At 36.4% G+C, this 16698-nt stretch overlaps 2 protein-coding genes across 2 annotated transcripts; both read right to left on the reverse strand.

The window, feature by feature from the left end:
• Positions 1-5054: 5054 nt before the first annotated feature.
• Positions 5055-6406, reverse strand: LOC114371424. Its single transcript, XM_028328875.1, has 4 exons — positions 6073-6406; positions 5677-5940; positions 5297-5578; positions 5055-5173 (listed from the first exon to the last, which is right to left on the reverse strand). Exons 1-4 carry the CDS (start codon positions 6404-6406, stop codon positions 5055-5057), a joined length of 999 nt encoding a protein of 332 aa, XP_028184676.1.
• Positions 6407-13443: 7037 nt separating this feature from the next.
• On the reverse strand, positions 13444-15605 carry LOC114370811 (cytochrome P450 93A3-like). Its single transcript, XM_028328200.1, has 2 exons — positions 14657-15605; positions 13444-14297 (listed from the first exon to the last, which is right to left on the reverse strand). Exons 1-2 carry the CDS (start codon positions 15563-15565, stop codon positions 13665-13667), a joined length of 1542 nt encoding a protein of 513 aa, XP_028184001.1. The 5' UTR covers positions 15566-15605; the 3' UTR covers positions 13444-13664.
• Between the last annotated feature and the right edge of the window lie 1093 nt (positions 15606-16698).

Consider the following 16698-nt stretch of genomic DNA (forward strand, 5'->3'; position numbering starts at 1 on the left):
AGGTGGTTAAAGGAGAGTGATTGTAATTCTAAGTACTTCCATTCCTTAATTAATTGGAAGAGGAGGAAAAACTTTGTCAAAGGATTGTTGGTGGATAATAGGTGGGTGGAGGAGCCAATGGTGGTAAAAAGAAATATTAAGGAATTCTTTGAGAAGATGTTTAAGGAAGAGGAGCGATGTAGGCCAAAGCTTGACGGAGCGAATTTTAAGAGAATACAAAGACAGAACAACTTGATGCTCATTTCGGTCTTTAAAGAAGAGGAAGTAAAGGAAGCTATTTGGGCTTATGGGAATGATAAAAGTCTTGATCCCGATGGTTTCCTTTCCTCTTTATCAAAGAATTTTGGGAGGTTTTAAAAGCTGATATTATGAGATTTGTGTGAGAATTTCATAAGAATGGTGCTTTCCCTAGAGGTACTAACTCTTCCTTTATCTCCTTAATTGTCAAATGGGCTGATCCACAAGATTTAAATGATGTTAGACCTATTTCTCTTGTGGGGTGTTTATATAAAATTCTGGCCAAGTTGTTAGCAAATAAGCTCTAAGGTGTGTTGGAGCCCGTTATTGACCATCAACAAAATACTTTTCCCGGTGGAAGGCAACTTCTTCATAGTGTGTTAGTGGAAAATGAGGTGGTGGATGATGCAAAGAGACGAAAGACAAAATGTCTTCTTTTTAAGGTGGACTTTGAGAAGGCGTACGACTCGGTCTCTTGGGAGTTTCTTTTGTATATGCTACATAGACTTGACTTTCATGGTACTTGGATAAAGTGGATTAAGGGTTGTCTTGAATCATCTTGGGTTTCGGTGTTAGTGAATGAAAGCCCTACGCAAGAGTTTAAGTGCTCAAAGGGGTGAAGACAAGAGGACCCATTGGTCTCGTTCCTTTTCTTAGTGGTGGCGGAAGGTCTAAGTGGTATGGTGAGAGAAGTTAGAAGAACTAATATTTTTTAGGGGTATGTGGTGGGTAACGAAAATTGTGAAATTTCCTTGTTCCAATATGTCGATGACACTATTTTTGTTGGAGAGGTGAGTGTGAAGAATGTGTTTTGTCTCAAAGCTATTCTTAGATTGTTTGAATTGATATCCGAATTAAGGGTGAACTTTCATAAGAATAGTTTTGGGGCAATTGGTGTGGAGGTTGGGGTAGTAGAGAGATATGCTTCCATGTTAAATTGCGAAATTCTTTCTATCGCATTCATATACTTTAGATTACCTATTGGGATTAATCCTAGGAGGATAGAATCATGGCAACCTGTGGTTCGTAAGTTTGAGAAGAGATAGACACTTTGGAAACATAAACATATCTCTTTTGGTGGAAGAGTATGTTTGATCAATTCCATTCTCTCTTCCTTGCCTTTATTTCACCTATTCTTCTTCAAAGTGTCAAACGAAGTTTGCAACAAACTAGTGAGTATACAAAGGAGTTTCCTTTGCGGAGGGAATGAGGACAACAAGAAATTGTTGGCATGGGTAAAGTGGAAGGACATTTGCAAAAGTGAGAAGGATGGGGTCTTGGGATTAAAAGCATTGAGAGTTTTAATGAGGTTGTCTTGGGGGAAGTGGAGATGGAATATCTTTCATGCTCAAAAGGGAGTTTGGTGTGATGTTCTTATTTCAAAATATGTAGGATGGAGAGTTTATGGTGCAGGGATTTGAAGAGGGTGTGTGGAGGTGTGGTATTCAAGATAAATGGTTTGATAGGGGAATGAAGTGGAATATTGGGGTGGGGGATAAAACAAGATTTTGAGTCGATTCTTGGGTGGATGGAAATTGTCTAGCAAACTTGTTCCCAAGACTCTACCTTATCTCAGAACAAAAGTTTGAGGTGGTTGGAAAGATGGGGAGTTGGAGAGATGAACGGTGGTGTTGGGAAATATGGTGGAGAAGAGAGTTATTTGAGTGGAAAAGGGAGGCTTTTTTAAGTTGGCTTATGATCTTCGTTTTTTGGAGATGTAGGAGCAGGCTATTAACAACACTTTGGCAGAAATTTGGAAGCTTAAAATTCCTAGCAAAGTGGCATTTCTTTTGTAGAGATCTATGAAGGATAGATTACCAATTAGAGAACTTGATGAAAGAGGAATTGTTGTGGAGGAAGCTGATTTGGTATGCCCTCTGTGTAACCAACACCCTGAAACTGCATATCATGTATTCATAAATTGTGAGTTGGCCCAAAGCATATGGCAAGCATGCTATAACTGGATTTCATCAAATTATGCTTTTGTTTTTGTTGTTTTTAGAAAGATATGAAGGATTAAAAGATAAAGAAACTTAGGATATTACTACAGAAGAAGGCTGTTTTATTGATCTGGAAAGCAGAGTATATTTTACAAAGAGATGCTGAAATATATAGATAAAACTCCTATGGGTTGTTGCCTAAAAAATAGAAGATAAATTTAAAAACAGCATAACAGCCTAACAACATATATGAACAACATAACAACCTAACAACATATCTGCAGCATAACAGCATATCCTAAAAAAAACTAGCAACAATTTAAAAAATCTGTTTCAAGAGTCAAACAGTTAACACTCTTCCTTGACTCTGGAACAACACACACCAAGCCTCTGCCTCAAGAATTCATATCTAGCTTTAGGAAGTGCCTTTGTTAGGATATCAGCACTTTGTTCCTTTGTTGTGCAGTAAATTAATTTCACTTCTCCTTCCTTTTGTGCCTCCTTGAGAAAATAGAGCTTTATCTTGAAGTGTTTTGTTTTGCCATGAAACACTGGATTATTTGAAGTTGAAATTGCAGCTTGATTATCCACAAATATTTGCGTACTGTCCTGTTGTTCCATATGCAAATCTGTCATAAGCTTTCTGATCCAAAGAGCTTGATTTACAGCAGCAGTTGCAGCAACATATTCTGCTTCTGCTGTGGATTGAGCTATTACTTCCTGTTTCTTTGAATACCATGAGAAAATTCTAGAACCAAAGCTAAAAAGATAACCTGAAGTACTTCTCATATCATCAGCACATCCAGCCCAATCACTATCAGAATAACCATGAAGTCTGAAGTTTTTAACATAATGGTATCTTATTCCAAAATCAATTGTGCCTTTAACATATCTAAGAATTCTTTTTGCTGCCTGAAAATGAATTCTACTAGCACAGTTCATGTACCTTGATAACAAGCTTACTGCATGCAAGATGTCAGGCCTTGATGCACTTAAATACATTAGGCAGCCTATAAGGCTCCTATACAACTTTTCATCCACTTTTTCAGCTCCATCTTCTTTGTAGAACTTCTCCTTTTGATTCATTGGAGTTGCAGTTGGTTTGCACCCTTCCATGTTGAACTTCTTGAGAATTTATTTTGCATATTTTTCCTGGCAAAGAAATATTTCATTCTGTTTTTGATCCACCTGCATACCGAGAAAGAATGTCATCCTTCCAAGGTCTGTCATTTCAAAAGCATCTTTCATTTCTTCCTTGAACTTGTCAATATGCTCCCCGCTGCTTCCCGAAACCAGTAGATCATCAACATATAGAGATACTACAAGCATTTCACCATCAGTCTTCTTCACATATAAAGTAGATTCACTTAAACTTTTTTTGAAGCCTAAGTTCACCAAGTGTGCATCAATTCTGCTATACCATGACCGCGGTGCCTGCTTTAAACCATACAAAGCTTTCCTTAATCGATATACTTTCTCCTCCTGTCCTTGAACAACGAACCCTTCAGGTTGCTCAACAAAAATTTCTTCCTCCAAGTATCCATTTAAGAAGGCTGATTTCACATCCATTTGATGTATAATCCAACCTTTTTGTGCAGCAAGAGACATCAACATTCTTATGGTTTCTAGTCTGGCAACTGGGGCAAAAGTCTCTAAAAAATCAACACCAAACACTTGAGCATATCCTTTAACAACAAGCCTTGCCTTGTATTTGTTTACAGAACCATCTGAGTTGAGGTTGGTTCTATAAACCCACTTGACACCAATCGCTTTCTTGTGGTTAGGTCTGTCCACCAGCTCCCATGTTTTATTTTTTTCAATCATTATAAGCTCCTCTTTCATTGCATTTCTCCATTTCTGATCAGCTGTAGCTTCTTCATATCCCTCAGGCTCCATTACAACAACATTACACCTTTGATAGATGTCTGAAAGTGATCTGGTTCCTCTGATGGGTTCTTCATCAACATCTTCATTCTCCTCCTGAAACTCAGACCTCTTATCATTTTTCCAGTCCCAACTATCTGACTCCAAAAATTTGACATCCCTGCTGACGATTACTTTGTTTCTCTGTGGTAGGTAGATTTTGTAGGCCTTTGAAGTTGAGCTATAACCCACAAAAATTCCAGGTTCTGCTTTCTTGTCAAGCTTGTCTTTATTTACTTGAGGTATGTAAGAGAAACATAGGCAGCCAAATGTCTTCAGATTTGTTAGCTTTGGTTTGTAGTCGTGCCATGCTTCAAATGGAGTCTTTTTCTGCAAAGCTTTTGTTGGTAACCTATTCAGCAAAAAAACTGCTATGTGTGCAGCCTCTACCCAAAATTCCTTTGGTAGCCCTTTGTCATGAAGTAAGCACCTTGTCATCTCCATAATTGTTCGGTTTTTCCTCTCGACAACCCCATTCTGTTGCGGAGTGTATGGTGCTATCAATTGATGTTCAATGCTTGCATCTACACAAAACTTGTTAAATTTTTCAGAGGTATATTCAGTTCCATTATCGGACCTGATCACCTGCATCTTGCATCCACTTTGAGTTTCAACCCAAGCTTTAAACTTCACAAAGATGTCAACAACATCAGATTTAAACTTCATAGAATAAATCCAACACATTCTTGAATAATCATCAATGAATGCAATATAATACTTACTGCCATTCAATGATGGTGTTTTCATGGGTCCTCCCACATCTGTGTGTACTAACTGCAGCTTTTGTGAAGCCCTCCAAGTCTTGTTTTGTTGAAAAGGAAGTCTGGTTTGCTTTCCATATTGGCAAGCAACACATTTTGGAGGTAAATCGTCTAATTCTGGCATATCTTTCACTATGTTGTTCTTTTTCATGAAAAGTAGTGCAGCATGATGAAAGTGCCCTAATCTCTTGTGCTAAAGCATTGTATTATCATCCTCTTTGTGTACAACTGCTTGCTGCTCCTCATTCATCAAGTCCAAGACAAAACTCTTGCCTTTCATTTGAACTTTGATCATTTCTATGTTGTTTGCATCTTTAATCACACAGTTTTTGTCCTCAAACAGCACCTTATATCCTTTCTCCAGCAGTTGAGTAACACTTAAAAGGTTTTAATTAATTTCAGGAACATATAATACATCAGAAATTAATTTCAAACCTGAGTGGCCTTCAATTGCAACCGTTCCCTTGCCTTTTACTGCAATAAGTGCTCCATTTCCAATTCTGACTTTGGAAATAGTTGTCTCGTCCAATTCTTTGAAAAGTTCACGATCATAAGCCATGTGATTTGTGCAACCACTGTCTATAAGCCAGCTCTCCGTAGTGGTGTTGGTTGCAAAGCATGATGCTACAAATAGCTGCTCCTCCATAGGCTGATCTTCAGAAGCCTTGGCTTCTCCTTGTTGTTGTTGTTGAGTCTTGCATATTCTTTCCACATGTCCTAATTGACCACACTTGTGGCATTTTATGTCTGGTCTCCACCAACACTTATAGTGTGGGTGATTATTTTTTTGCAATAAGGACAAGGTGAAAAGACACGTGTCTTGCTGCTTTGGCCATTTTTGTTGTTGCTCTGCTTCTTCTTGTTATTTTTGCCTCCTTTGTAATTCTGTGATCTGGCCTGAAAAGCACCCTCAACATACCCTTCTTGCCTCATAAGCCTCCTTTGTTCTTGTGCTTGTAGTGCATTCAACAATTCAGCCAATGTAATGCTTGACAAATTCCTTGAATTCTCCAGAGATGCAATTGTGGCTTCAAACTTTTCAGGTATTGTGACTAGAATTTTTTGAACAATTCTAGCATCTGAAAATTCAGTACCTAGGAGCCTTACATTATTGACTATGCCAAGAAGCCTATCAGAGTATTCCTTAATCGTTTTTTATTCCTTCATTCTCTGCATTTCAAATTCTCGGATAAAATTCAGCACCTGCATGCCTTTAACCTTTTCATTTCCTTCATACTCTTGTTTCAAAAAGTCCCAAATCTGATTGGCTGTTTTAAGTGTCATTATTCTGGCTAGAATGGTGGATGAAACTGCTGCAAGCAAAGTTGCTTTTGCTTTTGACTTTCTCTGCTTCCTTTCTTTGTGATTTTTTATTTGAGCAACCGTTGGATTGTCCGGCAAGGGTTCGACTTCGTACACATCTTCAACAGCTTCCCACAAATCACCTACTTCGAGATAGGCTTCCATTCTAAAAGCCCAGAGATGATAACTTTTACCATCAAACAACGGAAGTGTAAGTGGAATGGATGAACCTTCTGGATTCATTCTGACCAGGTTATGTGTGTTTGTGTTTTGAATGTGTATGGGTTCTCTCAATCTCTCAGATCCCTCAGAATAAGGCTCTGATACCAATTTGTTGTTTTTAGAAAGATATGAAGGATTAAAAGATAAAGAAACTCAGGATATTACTGCAGAAGAAGGCTGTTTTATTGATCTGGAATACAGAGTATATTTTACAAAGAGATGCTAAAATATATAGATAAAACTCCTATGGGTTGTTGCCTAAAAAATAGAAGATAAATTTAAAAACAGCATAACAGCCTAACAACATATATGAACAGCATAACAGCCTAATAACATATCTGTAGCATAACAGCATATCCTAAAAAAAAACTAGCAACAATTTAAAAAATCTGTTTCAAGAGTCAAACAGTTAACAGTTTTTCCCTGATTCGTTACAAGGCCACATCTGGGCACATTTGGGTATTGGTAGGACAAATAAGGAGATTCGTACTTGGAAAGTTATCAGGGGAGCAGTTATACTTTGCATTTGGAAGAAGCGAAATGGTGTGATATTTAATATGGATTCGGTTGATTGTTCTGTCATGGTGCAGGATGTTAAATTTATTGTTTGGTCTTGGTTACGGTCTCTGTCAGGAACATGCAACAATTCATTCGTACAGTGGAATAGCAATATCTCTGCATGTCTGGCGGATTTATATTAGGAAAGCGAGGAAGGAAGGCGATATAGTTATATGGACTGTATATGAATATGACTAGTGATGACAACACAGGGTGAATGTTTATGTAGGATACTTTTGCACGTTGCAAATTGGGAGGTAGAGATCTGGATGGGTGTTTTCATGGCTTTCGTTTTGGATACATGTCCTGGTAATTCTTATAGTAGTTGGCTGGTAGATTCGGGGTTAGTTGATATTAGATTTGCTAATATTATAATATATATTAACCCTGTTGCTCCAACCAAAGTTTATTGTACTGACATTATATAGGTACCACTGGTACCAGTTGAATGATTTTTTGCTGATTTAAAAAAAAACATGTTATTATTAATTTAAAAAAATTATTAAATATAATTTAATTGGAAAAACTTATGTAACTCATAATTTAAAATTATGATGATATGCATGGCTGAAAATTTAAATTGTTTAATTATTGAGAGAGTTATCCAAAGCTAAAAAACTAAGTTAAATATTTTTAAATAGTTAAAAGGGAATTTCACAACAACAATAATAATAAATAGTTAAGGGCCATGTTGTACATAATAATAATAAAAAAAAATTGTTCGTTCTCTTATTTTTTAAATCTGTGATTTTAGTCTTCTTAATTTTTAATTAAGATATTTTGTCTCTTACTTTTAAAAAAATTCTTGATTTTAGTTCCCTTATTTTTTTAATTGAAACATTTTGTTTCACACTTTTAAAAATTATGCGATTTTAGTCTTCTTGATCAATTTCAGACTTGTTGACTATATAGCTTTTTAATTATTTTTTTTAATAAATTAAGTTTGTTAACGATTAAATAATTTTAAAAAACATTTGTCACTTGGATAATAAATAAACATGTGTCAGTCAAACTTTACTTAATACATAAATCATGAAATTAGACATAAAGAATAAAATTACAAAATTTTTAAAAGTGAGAAATGAAATATCTCGGATAAGAAATGAGAGAATAATCATTGTTTTTATGATCATTAAACGCCCCCATAAAATTAATTTGAGTGACTGTGGTTAAACTCATAAGTATTGGTTGTCAAGTATGTTTCATATGAAACTAGTAGCATAAAATGGAGAAAAAAGTGAGAAGGGAATGGACAACACAAAGGGTTAATTGAATGATCGAAACAATTTATGATCAAGTGAAAATGCGTGGGATAGTTGCAAGGGTTAACATTTAAGACATTAGGGGGAGGATATAAACAATGAATTGCAAGGGTTAACATTTAAGACATTAGTTTGGGAGGATATAAACAATGAATTGCATAAAGATAATTGGAGCAGCCCCTGCCTTATAATGTAGAGAGATCAAAGGGAAAGTTTAATTGCCTACAACTTCAACATCATGAATTTTTCAACTTTGCTATCTCATACAAGAGTTACATGGAATTCCAAATCTAATAAAGTGAATGCTCCTAAAATGAAAAGTATAGGAAGATATGTGTACATAGTGAATCCTGCCTAGGGTAGCTTTGCTATTCTTAGCCGGTCCCAAGCCCGGATAAAAGGAGAGGGTTGTGTTAGGCTTTCGACAGCCAACGTTAAACTTTGTCGAATCTCTATGACATGGATCAATTACGTAATAATGTGAATGCTAGGTCGTTGCCCGGAAGCAACGCGCTGTATGGCTCGAGTACAGTGTCAAAAGAGCAAGGGCCGCTGCATCGCCGCCCGGATGTAGTGAAAAGTAAGCAAGGGTTCCCACATTTTCGTGAACGGGTGTGGGTAAAGAAGCTAGTTCATGACAGGAGGATTCGCTTTGGTACATGGAATATAGGCACACTTACTGGAAAATCTATGGAAATAGTGGATGTTATGGTGAGAAGGAAGATCAATTTTATGTGCCTACAAGAAACTAAGTGGACAGGTGAAAAAGCGAAAGAATTAGACAACTCGGGATTTAAGCTGTGGTATACGGGAAAAATCAGATCAAGAAATGGGGTAGGGATTATTGTGGACAAGGAGTGGAAGAAGGATGTCGTGGATGTAAGAAGAATAGGAGATCGTATCATAGTCTTAAAATTGGTAGTGGGACAGGACACCTTTAATGTTATTAGTGGGTACGCACCTCAGGTTGGGTTAGCAGAACACTTTAAGGTAAAATTTTGGGAGGATCTAGAAGGGGTACTTCAGGATATACCCCAAGGAGAGAAAGTTTTCCTAGGAGGGGATCTCAATGGACATGTAGGTAGCGTGGCTAGAGGTTTTGAGGGGGTGCATGGGGGTTTTGGCCTAGGGGAGATGAATGGGGAGGGTAAATCCATCTTGGAGTTTTCAGAGGCTTTGGATCTTTCTATAGCCAATACATGGTTTAAGAAAAGAGAGGAACATCTTATCACTTACAAAAGTGGAGGGACATGTTCTCAGATAGATTTCTTCCTTATCAGGAAGTCTGATAGGAAGTATTGCTTGAACTGTAAAGTTATCCCGGGAGAGAGCTTGACTACCCAACATAGAGTTTTGGTTATGGATGTAAGAATTAGAGATAGGGCAAAGAGAAGAAGTCCTCTGGTAGCACCAAGGATCAAATGGTGGCACTTGAAGGGTGAGAAACAAGGAATCTTCCAACAAAAGATATGGGAGGGTTGGTGTGGACAATCACAAGGAAGTGCAAATGATATGTGGAACAAGATGTCCCAAGAGATTATTAAAGTGGCTAAAGAGACGTTGGGTGAATCTAGAGGTTTTGGACCTAGGGGTAAAGAATCGTGGTGGTGGAATGAAAATGTTCAGAGCAAAGTTAGAGTAAAAAAGGAGTGTTTCAAGGAGTGGTCTAGGTGTAGAAATTCTGAAACTTGGGATAAGTATAAGATAGCTAGAAATGAAACCAAAAAGGCGGTGAGTGAGGCAAGAGCCCAAGCTTTTGACGGACTATACCAAGCTCTAGGAACCAGGGACGGAGAAAGATCTATATATAGGCTTGCTAAGGGTAGAGAGAGGAAGACTAGAGATTTGGATCAAGTAAAGTGTGTTAAGGATGAAGAAGGCAAAGTCTTAGTGCATGAAAAAGATATCAAGGAAAGGTGGAAGGCGTATTTCCACAACTTATTTAATGATGGATATGGATATGACTCTAGCAGTCTAGACACAAGAGAAGAGGACCGGAACTATAAGTACTATCGTCGGATTCAGAAACAGGAAGTAAAGGAAGCGTTGAAAAGAATGAGTAATGATAAGGCGGTGGGGCCAGACAACATACCTATTGAAGTGTGGAAAACTCTTGGAGATAGAGGTCTTGAGTGGCTCACCGAACTCTTTAACGAAATTATGAGGTCAAAACGCATGCCGGAGGAATGGAGGAGAAGCACGTTAGTGCCAATCTATAAGAACAAGGGGGATATACAAAATTGTGCAAATTATAGGGGAATCAAGCTCATGAGTCATACCATGAAATTATGGGAAAGAGTGATCGAACGGAGATTAAGAAAGGAGACTCAAGTTACTGAGAATCAATTTGGTTTCATGCCGGGAAGGTCGACCATGGAAGCGATTTATTTATTACGGCGGGTGATGGAGCAATATCGCATGGCCCAACAAGACTTGCACTTGATTTTTATCGACTTGGAGAAAGCGTATGATAGAGTGCCTAGAGAGATTTTGTGGAAAGCTCTAGAGAAGAAAGGGGTTAGGGTTGCATATATTCGAGCTATCCAAGATATGTATGATAGGGTATCGACTAGTGTTAGGACACAGGGTGGAGAGTCAGACGATTTTCCCATCACAATTGGTTTACATCAAGGGTCAACCCTTAGCCCCTACCTTTTTACCTTAATTCTGGATGTCCTCACGGAACAAATCCAAGAGATAGCGCCGAGATGCATGCTTTTTGCAGATGACATAGTCCTCCTTGGAGAGTCGAGGGAGGAGTTGAATGAGAGGTTGGAAACTTGGAGACGAGCTCTAGAAACACATGGCTTTCGCCTAAGCAGAAGCAAATCGGAGTATATGGAATGTAAGTTCAACAAAAGAAGGAGGGTTTCTAACTCAGAGGTGAAAATAGGAGACCATATTATCCCTCAAGTCACACGGTTTAAATATCTTGGGTCTGTAATACAGGATGATGGGGAAATTGAAGGGGATGTGAATCATCGCATTCAAGCAGGATGGATGAAATGGAGAAAAGCATCGGGGGTGTTATGTGATGCAAAGGTACCGATCAAGCTAAAGGGAAAGTTTTATCGGACTGCGGTAAGACCGGCGATTTTGTACGGAACAGAATGTTGGGCGGTCAAGAGCCAACATGAGAATAAAGTAGGTGTAGCGGAGATGAGGATGTTGCGGTGGATGTGTGGTAAGACTCGACAGGATAAAATTAGAAACGAAGCTATTAGAGAGAGGGTTGGAGTAGCGCCTATTGTAGAGAAGATGGTGGAAAATAGACTTAGGTGGTTTGAGCATGTAGAGAGAAGACCGGTAGACTCTGTAGTGAGGAGAGTAGACCAGATGGAGAGAAGACAAACAATTCGAGGCAGAGGAAGACCCAAAAAGACTATAAGAGAGGTTATAAAAAAGGATCTCGAAATTAATGGTTTGGATAGAAGTATGGTACTTGATAGAACATTATGGCGGAAGTTGATCCATGTAGCCGACCCCACCTAGTGGGATAAGGCGTTGTTGTTGTTGTTGTAGTGTATGAATATACTTCATATTAAAGTTGTTCACTTTTCATTTTGTAGAAATTCAATTCTAGCAAAACCACTAGACCATTTAGTCAAATTTCTACTCAAGAGCCACCAAACTTTTGATCAGGACAGAAAAATATAGAGAGATTTTATTTCAAAAGGTATGCATATTGAGATTGATGATGATGTTGATGGGAACAATTAGCAAGAACTTGGCACTAAAAGGAAAGCTAATGGATTTTCAAGTGAGCATCGACATTGGGAGATGAAAGATTCTAGTCTTGAGATGTTAGAAGTGGCTCTCAGCAAATGAACTGAATTAACAAAAGCAAGGGCAGAAATATCAAGAGCCAAGGCAAATCGATATAAAGTACTAGCTACTAGTCCAATAATGGATCGTTATTCTGTGGAAACTTGCATGGAATTATTGAAATTCATGAATGATATTTCCCCTAAAATTTATAACAATGTTTTGGAGAAGTTTACAAATAAGGATTGGAGAACCATGTTTATTAAGATGCCTTCATATAGGAGGAAGGATTGGCTAGCATCTTTTGAGTAGTATTCAATAAATAGTTTATGTCAATTTGTTGACTTTGGGAGGAATTTTAAGCATCATGTGTTGAGTTGTTTAATTTTCAAGTGTTGGATTGCTAATTAGTTATTTCTCATGCTTGGTTAATTAAAATTAATTTGTTACTCTGTTTGGTTTAATAATATATACCACTCATCCAATATAGTAGGAGTATACTTCAAGAACTGAAGTGTACATCAGATTTTAATTTAGCATTGTTTAAGTAGTTTCTGACCCGTCTCACTCACTTCAACTGGCTCTTCACTCTTCAGGGCTTTATTTGAAAGTAATAAATCACTGTTTGTGAAACATCCTGAGACCATTTTTAACATTTTGGCAATAAGTCCAACTGTGTCAGGAAAAGTTGACTTCAGATTTCTCTTTCTTTTTCTTGTGTATTGAGATGTTTCTGATGTAATCCTTATGTGTAGAAAATGATGGTAATCTTGAGCTTGAATACCTTGAATGATTTTCTCAATGAAATGCATGTGGACATTTTTCACTTCTTCAACAGGATCGACTTCTCATAAATTCCAATAATTCTGACTTTCAGTAATAACTTTTACACCCAACAAATAAAAAATCGAAATTAGAATAACTTTTAAACTTGTAAAAATAAACAAATTTATCAAACATAGTCATTTTTTATTTGATGATTGTAGAGTTATGTTGTACTCTCATGCATAGACTATTTTCTCAACTAAAAATTATTTTTTCCAATCTTTCACTGTAAACAGAATTCAAGTGTTATATACTGTAAAGAATTCTAACAATTTTTAACCAGTAATAATAGTAGAAAGAGTAATATTGCGCATAGATTTCAATCTGTTTGAATTCAACCATGATAAAAATCCAAAAGTATTGGCTGATTATAATTAAAGTTGATATACTTGCGAATCATGTTATGATATATTGGCTGTTTCAAACATTTATTAATCTTATAAAATGGCTACCTTAATAAATATATAGTTTTTGACTCGACCTTTGTTATTCTTGGTAGTCCATGGATAGAAGAAGTAGGTAATGTTTGATCTTCCTTGTCCTCTCATGTTTGTACGATTGCTCATTAATATTGCCCCATTTTTTTCTATTCTGCAAATTTGATTTGCACTAGATCTATGATTGGCAAAACAAACATTTCATACACAGTGCAGGAAAATAACAAACTACATTATAGTTTACATGTACAACAAACACACTTGCAACACCCTGTGCATGAATCAACTGACAATTTGATTTGCCCCTTCATTATGGTTTGGAGTTTAAGTTCATGCAACATTTCATGCTAATTTTGCACACAAGAAAAAAAAGGGTATTTTTTTCTTCATTAATTAAATGCATGGATAGACTAAAACATGCACAAGCATAGATTAGACTTCAGCAAAAGGATGGAGTCTAGCCGCAGGGAAACATTGCAAGGGATGTGCCCTAGGAAGGGCCATTCCTGGTCCCTCTTCCATGTCAACCATTCCCTTCCCTTCTTCACCAACCTTCCATTCAAAACACTGAATCATTCCAGCTAGGGTGTTGGGAATAATCTGCAAAGCTAGTGAAGCACCAGGGCAGCTTCTTCTCCCAGCTCCAAATGACAAAAGTTCAAAATGCTGCCCCTTCAGATCCAAAGGACTCTGTCCCTCTTCGTTAAGGAACCTCTCTGGCTTAAACTCAAGTGGATTTTCCCAATAGTTAGGGTCCCTACCAATGGCCCACACATTTACAAACAAAGTGGTCAATGCTGGAATGTCATACCCATTAACATTACAGTCTTCAGTGGATTGCCTCACTATTAAGGGCCCTGTCGGGTGAAGCCTCATTGTTTCCTTCACTATGGACTGAACATAGGGAAGGTTGAGAATATCTGATTCCTCCACCAATCTATTCTTACCAACCACTGAATCAATCTCTTGCCTTGCTTTTAACATGATATCTGGATGGTTTATTAGCTCAGCCAAAGCCCATTCTATTGTAGTGGCTGATGTCTCAGTTCCAGCACCAAACATGTTCTGCAAATTACATAACCAAAAAGCTTACTATAGTCTCCTCTTTCCTCTAAAATATAACACCAAAAACAAATTACTTGCTTCTTATATCTAATTTTAACAAGAGAGAAAGTAGTCTTTTTTTTTTTACTCAAAAGAAAATAGTCTACACACCAAATTTTATATTGTTATTTAATTACAAATTGACATGAATGGTAAATTTGTAGATTTCTACAATAATCACCATAAAAGCTATATTTATTATTATTTTTGATTGAATGACATTGTAATTTTGTTTAGACTATTGTGTATAGAAATTAAACTTTTTTAACAAAATAATTGTTTTTTGGATGAAATAATAAAAGGAAATGTTAATTAATTACCATAATGAAGGCCTTGATATTTTCTCTCGTTAATCCAATCTCTGAACTTTCATCATTATAGATATCAAGTAGAATATCAAGTAAATCCCTCACTGCTTCATCTCCACCCATTTCCTTCTTTCTTGCATCTTCATGCTCCTTCATGATCTTCTCCATTATGGCATCATACCTACTCCTAACACTCTCAAGCCTTTTACCAAACCCCTGCAAATCCAACCTCTTAACAAACCACAACATGTCTCCCAAGTTGAACTTCCCACCTAGCTCAGTCATCTCTTTCACCAACTCAATCAATTGGTCCCCCTCCCCTTCAACATCATCACAACACCTTCTTCCCAAAGCCATCCTTGTGATTATGTTATTTGCCAACATGGCTAGCTCCTTCCCTATGTTCACCTCCTCTCCAAAACAAGCCTTTTTCATCATACTCTTAAAAAACAGCTTTGTTTCTTCTTCTCTAATGGGAAGGTGCTGGTGAAGCATGCGGCCACCGAGGAGTTCAGTCATGCAAAGCCTCTTCATGAAGCTCCAATAGGGTCCATAGGGTGCCAACACAAAATCTGAAGAACCGTATGTGATGTAGTCCAAATTGGTTCTTTTGGGTCGGTTTAGGAAACATGTTTCGTGGGTTTTGAGGCATTGTCTTGCCATTTCGGGTGATGAAACAAGAACACAAGGCTTGGAACCGAACAAGAGGTAGACCAAAGGACCATAACGTATTGAGATGTTGTGGAATGCTTGGTGGGGGAGCTTGGTGAGGAGGTAGAGGTGTCCTAACACAGGGAGGGCTCTAGGACTTGGGGGTAGACGTGACTTGATGCGAGACTTTGTGAATAATATTACACGTAAAATGAAGATGGAGGCTAGCCAAATGAAAAGCAACCCAAAATAGTCACCAAAATCAGCCATTAATGTTGAAAAATTAACAATTATCAACTTAGAAAAACACAACTAAATTCAGCATTCTTATATGGTGGTCATCTAGCTATAAAATGAAAAAAAAAAAAAAAAAAACCAGCTAATGTGTGGAGGGTAAATAGATAAATTTATCCCTCAAAAGTGTAAGATGCTGACAAATTGGTCCCAACAAAAAATAAGAAATATAAATTTAATTCTTGAATATATAAAAAAAATGTGATAAATTAGTTTCTGTAAATAATTTAATAATCAATTAGTTTCTAAATTTTTGCAATTTAATGTCAAATTAATTCTCGAAAAATATAATTTATTGTCAAATTAATCCTTAAAAAATATAACTTATTGTCAAATTGATCCTTGAATATTATAACTTAATGACAAAATAATCTCACAAATTTAACATTAGGATTAATTTGTCGCACTTTTTTGCATATTTGGAATTAAATTTGTATTTTTTATCTTTCAAGAATCAATTTATTAAGACATCACATTTTCAAAGATAAATTTAACTATTTATCCAATTCTTAAAGTAACTATTGCAGAATTATTCTAGTTTATCTCAAGTTCAAATCTTAAATATTTAATTACATGAAATATTCAAAAGAAAAAAACATTATTTTACATCATAATTATCGTATTGGACTTGAGTACAATTATTTTTGGTGGAAAATATGGGTACACCTAATACCTAATATATTACATATACACATGTTTGGTTTATTGATAAAAAAAAAACATGTGATTTATTAAAATAACTGATTTTATATATCAATAATTAATGTCACCAAATTCTTTCACAAAATTTATAATCTTTGATGTAAAATTCAAATCAAATCAGGTACCTATCACTATTAAAAATATCCAATATCAACTATTGGTCATATATTTCACCCTTATTAGTGTGATATATCGTACTAATAATATATTACTAATTGAGAAAATATAGAATGATTAGCACTGTCGCCATTCTACGCATCGTACTAATAATTGAGAAAATAAATGAAATTTCCAGTATAAATTCCAATGCCATAATGCATCGATTGCATATCTATCAATTTCATATATCAATATAGAACTATTTGTTAATACAATACATCATGTAATATACCATTGGAATTTATACT

This window comes from Glycine soja, chromosome 10 (assembly GCF_004193775.1).
Source record: "Glycine soja cultivar W05 chromosome 10, ASM419377v2, whole genome shotgun sequence".
NCBI lineage: Eukaryota > Viridiplantae > Streptophyta > Magnoliopsida > Fabales > Fabaceae > Glycine > Glycine soja.

What these genes read in the sequence shown, in the direction of transcription:
- LOC114371424 (XM_028328875.1), bottom strand. Translation starts at nt 6,406, where the DNA reads ATGAATCCAGAAGGTTCATCCATTCCACTTACACTTCCGTTGTTTGAT. An exon ending in AGGAAATGAAAAGGTTAAAG is followed by an intron (nt 5,941 to 6,072) that starts GCATGCAGGTGC and finishes CTGAATTTTCAG; the next exon opens with ATGCTAGAATTGTTCAAAAA. An exon ending in TGGCCAAAGCAGCAAGACAC is followed by an intron (nt 5,579 to 5,676) that starts GTGTCTTTTCAC and finishes GTGGTCAATTAG; the next exon opens with GACATGTGGAAAGAATATGC.
- LOC114370811 (XM_028328200.1), bottom strand. Translation starts at nt 15,565, where the DNA reads ATGGCTGATTTTGGTGACTATTTTGGGTTGCTTTTCATTTGGCTAGCC. An exon ending in ATATCAAGGCCTTCATTATG is followed by an intron (nt 14,298 to 14,656) that starts GTAATTAATTAA and finishes TGTAATTTGCAG; the next exon opens with AACATGTTTGGTGCTGGAAC.